The 6,999-nt window shown below is 48.4% G+C and overlaps 1 protein-coding gene across 1 annotated transcript; it reads left to right on the forward strand.

Annotated features, from left to right (window-relative positions):
• The first annotated feature begins 4,537 nt into the window (after positions 1-4,537).
• Positions 4,538-6,999, forward strand: BCL2L2 (BCL2 like 2). Its single transcript, NM_001031635.2, is given in 4 exon segments — positions 4,538-4,610; positions 4,888-4,975; positions 5,455-5,894; positions 6,491-6,999. Coding segments are annotated over 2 exon segments (582 nt in total). The 5' UTR covers positions 4,538-4,610; positions 4,888-4,975; positions 5,455-5,462; the 3' UTR covers positions 6,641-6,999.

Consider the following 6,999-nt stretch of genomic DNA (forward strand, 5'->3'; position numbering starts at 1 on the left):
GGCCCCCGCCCCCGCCCCCGCCCCCGCCCCCGCCCACAGTCCGCTGATATGGGGCTCCCTGTCAGTCTTCGCATGTACCGGGGGCGGGGATCCCCCTTCCGGTCTTGATGAGTGAGACCACTCGGGCTTTTTTTTTTCTTTTTTTTTTTTAATAACTTCAACCTCTCCAGCACCGGAAGGGTTAATGCAGAGGCCAGAGTAACCTTTCCCGGTCTTGCAGACTGGTTCAAAATACCCAGTGTGTGACTTTCTCTTTAGAGTTTCACCGTTTTCTTTTCCAAACCCTAGGCTCCAGGTTTTGGAGTGGGGTGGCGGAGGGAGCACAGAAGGGAAGGTCATGAAAACTAGGTAATGTCTCAAATAGAAGCTGAGACGTGGCCCTCAAAAGGGTGGGTGGTCCATTGGAAAAAAGAGTTCTGAATTGAGTTGTGGGAAGACAGCTCTGGTCTCACCTCTGGTGGCATTTTGCTGTGTGACCTTGAGCAAGGCATAACTTCTCTGGACATCAATTTTCTCATCTGTGAGAAAGTCGATGAGCATTCTGATCTCCAACACCACTGCATGTACTTTGAAGGCAGAAACTGTGTCTGATTCACGGTCAGTTTCAGCATATAGTAGGCTCTCAAATTACTGAGTGAGTGAACACAACTCTCTGGGAGTTGGGACTGGATTTCTAGCTCTAGTGGGAGCTTCTAACAGGGGCACAGAGCTGGCTTTTTTCTCCTTCATTTTGTTGTACATTAGTGAAAGAAAAAAAAAGTATTTTGTGTATTTTTTTCTCTGAATTTCCTACTGATCTTGTGTAACACTTAAAATGTACTGGGTATGCTTGCACGAGTTTTACAAATATTAACTCCTTTTTAAAAATATTTTACTTATTCATGAGAGACACAGAGAGAGGCAGAGACAGGCTCCATCCATGCAGGGAGCCTGATGTGGGACTTGATCCCGGGACTCCAGGATCACACCCTGAGCCCAAGGCAGGCGCTAAACCGCTGAGCCACCCAGGGATCCTCACTCCTATAAATATTTTATAGATATCCTATAAGTGAGAAATTTGAGGGAGAGAGGGGATAGGACTCTTGCCCAGGGTCACATAGGTAATGATTGAGGAGCTGGAATTAGAACATCAGCAGTCTGTGCTAGAGCCCACTCTCTTATACATTTGGTTATATAAGCTTAAAACATTTAGTGATAATAGTTGACATTAGAGTACTGTAATGAGGAATGTTAGAGTAGAAATGGAATCTCTACATTTACACAATAGTTTAACTGTAAAAATCACAAGTAACTAAGTTGGAAATAAACAGTGAGACACATACTATCTTGTCATACAAGTCATTCCTGTTTGCATTTTTACTCCAATATTAACCTTAGCAATGCTAATTAGCCAGGAATCATTTTTAAAGTGATACATTTTTTTTGAAGATTTTATTTATTTATTAATGACAGACAGAGAGAGAGGCAGAGACATAGGCAGAGGGAGAAGCAGGCTCCCTGCAGGGAGCCTGATGGGAAACTGGATCCCAGGACCCCGGGATCCTGACCAGAACCAAAGGCAGATGCTCAACCACTGAGCCACCCAGGCATCCCTGAGTTTTATTTTCTGATTTTATGCATACATATATAATTCAGGACATATTCTTTTCCTATTTTAGGGTGTAAAATAATGTTACACTAATTTGTGTTATAGTCAAGCATTTTAAAACTTTCTTCCTTGCTCTTGTAAAATATATCATTGAGGGGGTCACCAGGGTGGCTCAGTTGGTTAAGTGTCTGCCTTCAGCTCAGGTCATCATCTTCGGGATACTGGGATGCAGCCCAGGTCAAGCTCCCTGTTTGGTAGGGAGTCTGCTTCTCCCTCTGTCCCTCCCCTACTCATGCTCTCTCTCCTTCTATTTCTCTCTCAAATAAATAAATAAGTAAATAAATAAATAAATGAATAAATAAAATCTTTAGATATGTATATCTATATCATTGAAAGAATAGATAAGGTTCAAAGTGGGCCTGTGGTCTGAGATGTCCTGATAAAAACATTTATGCTTTGTCTATAGTTTCACTGTTATTCCTTGGCTCTGTGGTGTTGGTCTGAGAAGATCCTTGAGGTATGCAGCTTTGGACCAGGTATAATTTGTGTTGTTCTGGCTGCTCAGACTGACATTTTTTTTAAAAAAAGATATTTATTTATTCATGACAGACACAGAGACAGAGTCAGAGACACAGGCAGAGGGAGAAGCAGGCTTCCCACAAGCCCAAAGTGGGACTCAATCCAGAGACTCCAGGATCACACCCTGAGCTGAAGGCAGACACTCAACCACTGAGCCACCCAGGTGCCCCTAAGACTGATATTGAACCTTTATTCCAAATCAATTTTTGTTTCTTTTTCTTTTTTTCCCTCTTCACAGTTGAGTCTTTGGTTCTTTAACAGCCACTACAGTTATCTTCAAACATCAGAGTGGGCCTGCTCAAATAACTGACCAAGGGTGTTGAATGATTTGTTCAGTCAACATTTACTGAGTGTCTATTAGGCCTGAAGAACATAGCAGTGAATATAATCCCGTTCTTGCTCTCACAGGGTTTATGAATAAATGGGAGGGCAGACAGAAACATTTGGATCCTGAAACCTAAAAGTGTTTTTATTTCAAGTAAGTGTCTTAGAAGAAATCAGGATTGCAAATGAAGGACTGGACTGGATTATTCTCTAAAGAAGGCAGCCTTGCTGGTGGCAGCTGGAGTGATCAGCCCAAGAGCAAAGAAGTGAGGAGGGTGATTGAAAGGATACAGTCATAAAGGTGTGAAATCTGCTGTGCATTCAGAATGGAGGGGATAACTGAGTTTGGACTTGATTCTTTTTTCTTTTTTAATTTTATTTTATTTACTCATGAGAGATACAGAGCGAGAGAGAGGCAGAGACACAGGCAGAGGAGGAAGCAGGCTCCATGCTGGGAGCCCGACGTGGGACTCAATCCCGGGTCTCCAGGATCACGCCCTGGGCTGCGGCGCTAAACCGCTACACCACTGGGGCTGCCCTGAGTTTGGACTTGAAAATGGAGTTGTAACAACATAGATTACCCAAAGCAGAAGAGATGATCTTACAGCAATGCACTTAAAGACAAACTTTAAAGTCAGACAAAATTGAGTAACAGTTTCTAAGTATATGATTTCAGCCAAATTACTTACCGTCTCCAAGCCTCACTCTCTTCATCTATAGAATGAGAATAAAGCATAGGGATTGGTGTGAGGATAACTATCATACATGTAACGAAAGCACATAGCACCTAATAACTCATCAAAATGTATTTGTTGTTACTATTATTGTTACAGAAACCTTTCTTCTCCTGTGACTGTAGGGCCAGGTCGGAATATCAAGGCTTGAAGTAGAGGTAGAAGTAAAGGGAACCAGCAGGAAAGGAAAAGTGGGTTGCCGCTTTCTAGCCTTTGGCTGGAGATCCCTTCAAATGGAGCCGAAGGACGTGCCAGAGCAAGAGCCAGTGGGGCCCAGTCAGAATGCCTGAGAGAACATTCCTGAGGATCACCTGTAGACAGACTGCTTAATATTCTGTGAACTGCCCTGTATAAATATACTGCCTTGTATAAATAATAAGTATACATATATATGTGTGTGTCTATACATATAATTATATATATATTATATATATATATATGTAATCTGAAAGAGTAAACATCAACCTTGTCATTAGCAACTTCCATGAAGGGAGGTGGAATTGGGCAAGAGGTGGAAGGGGGGGGGAGATTAAGGACTCATATTTTTCCCCCTTATACCTTTATGTTGTTTGAACTTGTCATGAGAATTCATGTGTTGAGTAAAAAGAATTAGAATGAAAACCAATCTGATTACAAAACAAAAAGAAGAAAGAAAAAGAAAGAAAGAAAAAGAAAGAAAGAAAGAAAGAGAAAGAAAGAAAGAAAGAAAGAAAGAAAGAAAGAAAGAAAGAAAGAAGAAAGAAAGGAAGGTAAAGAAAAGTTACCTGCAGAAACTACTTGGCGATCCAAGTCTTGATGCCTGGCTAAAGCTTCAGCCCATGAAGAGACTACTAGATTAGAGGTCCTGGAGAGAAGAGGAAGTGAAATGTTCAGTGTCCATGTCGTGTCTGCCAGTCCCGCAAGGCAAGGAAGGCACCTGGTCAGCAGTTCCCATTCTAGTGGGAACTGCTCCCCTAATCCAGGCATCCGCTCCTGGGCAGGAAAAATTCAACAAGTGCATGGAACATCAGAGACCTTCTGGGAAATGGTGAATTTACTCCGAGGTTTCCTGAGGCCTAGCCGGCTTCTCTGGGCAGCCTTCAGTCTCAGGAGCCCAGACTGGCCCTCGGTATCCTCCCAGCCCTACTCCTCTTGGCCTCCAGCGGGCCTCTCTCTTCCGGAGTTGTGGCCCTTCCCAAGCTTGCTTCCCAGCCCCGCCCCTCTCTCTCTGGACGCATCTCTGGGCCCCATCATCACCCGGCGCCGGGCCCTCCCTCCCGCCCCCCCTTTCTCCTCCCTCCTTCCTTCCCTCCCTTCCTCCCTCTCTCCCTCCCTCCCAGCTCCTGCACCAGGAAACGGCCCGGATCCTGGCAGCGGCCTGACCCGTGAGATCCCTAACCTGGCAGGCAGGCGGGGTTGGAGACTTGCTGAGGGTGGGGGTGAAGGAGGAGCTGGGCTGTTGGACTGCACTGGGGGGGAGCCGGGAGTAGAGATGGTGAAGGCAGGAAGCCCTTGGCCCTGGGTTTCCCGGGAGGACAGTCGTTAAACATGGATTCGGCCACACAGCTGGTAGAATGTTGGGGGCAGGGGCCGGTCCAGGAAGCTGCAACCCCAGCCTTCTTAGTCCAGACTCTGATCGCTGGCCTTCCCCACCTAGCTCTGCTCTCCCCCTCCCCTTCCCAGGGCTCCACGCTGGCCAGGAGGATGAAAGGCCCCAGCTGGGGGCTCCTTGCCACCAGGGCTGGGTCCTAAGAGCTGCCATCCAGGCTAGGTGAGTGTCCCCTTTCTTTTCTGTCCCAGGCAGCCCTTTGCTTCTTCCACCTTTCCCTTCAGCCCCTGTCTCCACCCCCATTGTGTGCCTCTGCCAGCATCTTCACATCTTCCCTCTGGGGAAGTACTAGGCCCCTTCCTTTAGCCAAAAAGGTGTGTACTGTGGAAGGGGGGGGTGGTTTGCAGGGGTGTTGCAGAGCTGGTATTCTCCTATTGTGGAAAAAAATCTAAAGTATTTTAAAAATAAAATTTACTTGTTTTGCATTTAATGTGGCATATTATGAATTTAATGGCCAGCCCCTCATGCCCTGACCGCTCACCTTGACTTAACTCTTGTGTTCTTGCCCTTCCCTGCCCAGTGGTCTCTGAGCATTTCCTCCCACCTCTCTCCCTGTCTCACTGGGTTGGCCAAGCCTGAAGTACCCCTTCTGGCTCTCTGACCATATATTCATGCCAGTCTTTCATCCTTGACTCTTACAGCCGCCCGGATGGCGACCCCAGCCTCAGCCCCAGACACACGGGCTCTAGTGGCAGACTTTGTAGGCTATAAGCTGAGGCAGAAGGGTTATGTTTGTGGAGCTGGCCCTGGAGAGGGCCCAGCAGCTGATCCACTGCACCAAGCCATGCGGGCAGCTGGAGATGAGTTTGAGACCCGCTTCCGGCGCACCTTCTCTGATTTGGCAGCCCAGCTGCATGTGACCCCAGGCTCAGCCCAGCAACGCTTCACCCAGGTCTCTGACGAACTCTTCCAAGGGGGCCCCAACTGGGGCCGTCTTGTGGCCTTCTTTGTCTTTGGAGCTGCACTGTGTGCTGAGAGTGTCAACAAAGAGATGGAGCCACTTGTGGGACAAGTGCAAGAGTGGATGGTGGCCTACCTGGAGACACGGCTGGCCGACTGGATCCACAGCAGTGGGGGCTGGGTAAGAAGCTTCTCAATTGCTGCTCTGCACACCCCTCCGAAAAAGCTTGTCTCCAGAGGGAAGATGGGGGCTCTGGCTGGAGGCTAGGGGCGGAGTCGCCCTATTTGGGTGGAATCAGATGCCTTCACTATGGGTATCTCGCTAGACTCTGCACTCCAGGGCTGCCATGCAGTCATCACTGGATGGGTTCATGGTCCAAAGCAGAGGACAGACTACACAGTGCCTGCAGGGAAATGGCATCCAGCTGTCAGGAACTTTTTACACCAGAGTACGGTGACATGGGCGGTGGTGGGGATGGGGTGTCAGGGATGGGGTGGTAGTTAGGAAAGCCTTGGCAAAGGATGTCAGTTCAGAGCACAATTTTTGGCCAAGGAGAGGCTGGGATTCACTTGAGGTAGAGAGGGCAAATGAGCCAGGCGCTCATGGGGGATGATGGGGCCTTGCAGCCAGTAGAGCTTTGGCTGGCGAGGAGCTGGGTATGGGGTAGTGCTTGCAGTGGATGGAACTGGAACTCTTCCTCTCCTCTTTCCTCCACTCTTTCCTCTCCTGATCTCCCTTTCTCCTTCTTTCTCTCCTACTTCCCTTCTCTCCCACAGGCGGAGTTCACAGCTCTATACGGGGACGGGGCCCTGGAGGAGGCGCGGCGTCTGCGGGAGGGGAACTGGGCCTCAGTGAGGACAGTGCTGACGGGGGCCGTGGCACTGGGGGCCCTGGTCACCGTAGGGGCCTTTTTTGCGAGCAAGTGAGCAAGTCCGGGGCCAGGCGGGGCTAGGTGTGGCTAGGGGACAGGAGAGCAAGAACAGAACAGGAGAAATGCCCTTGGAAGAAGTGGGGTGAATGGATGGGCACGGAATGGGGATCGGAAAGGGCAGGGTACTGTGTGAAGGAGCTGTGTTTGCCAGGCAGGCAGTTGGAAGGATGAGCTGGGAGACATTAGGGAATGTATTTGGAAAGTCGGGGGCGGGGGGGCGGGCAGGAGATAAAGTCATTCCAAGGTCAGGAGGAGGTGGGAGAGATCATGTCTATAGGTGTAGGCACACAAAACTATACCTAGAACTTAGCTTGTAGCCATGAGGAAGGTCGACTTGCAGGAGGGGTTGTGTCT

Source organism: Canis lupus, chromosome 8 (genome assembly GCF_011100685.1).
Source record: "Canis lupus familiaris isolate Mischka breed German Shepherd chromosome 8, alternate assembly UU_Cfam_GSD_1.0, whole genome shotgun sequence".
Lineage (NCBI taxonomy): Eukaryota > Metazoa > Chordata > Mammalia > Carnivora > Canidae > Canis > Canis lupus.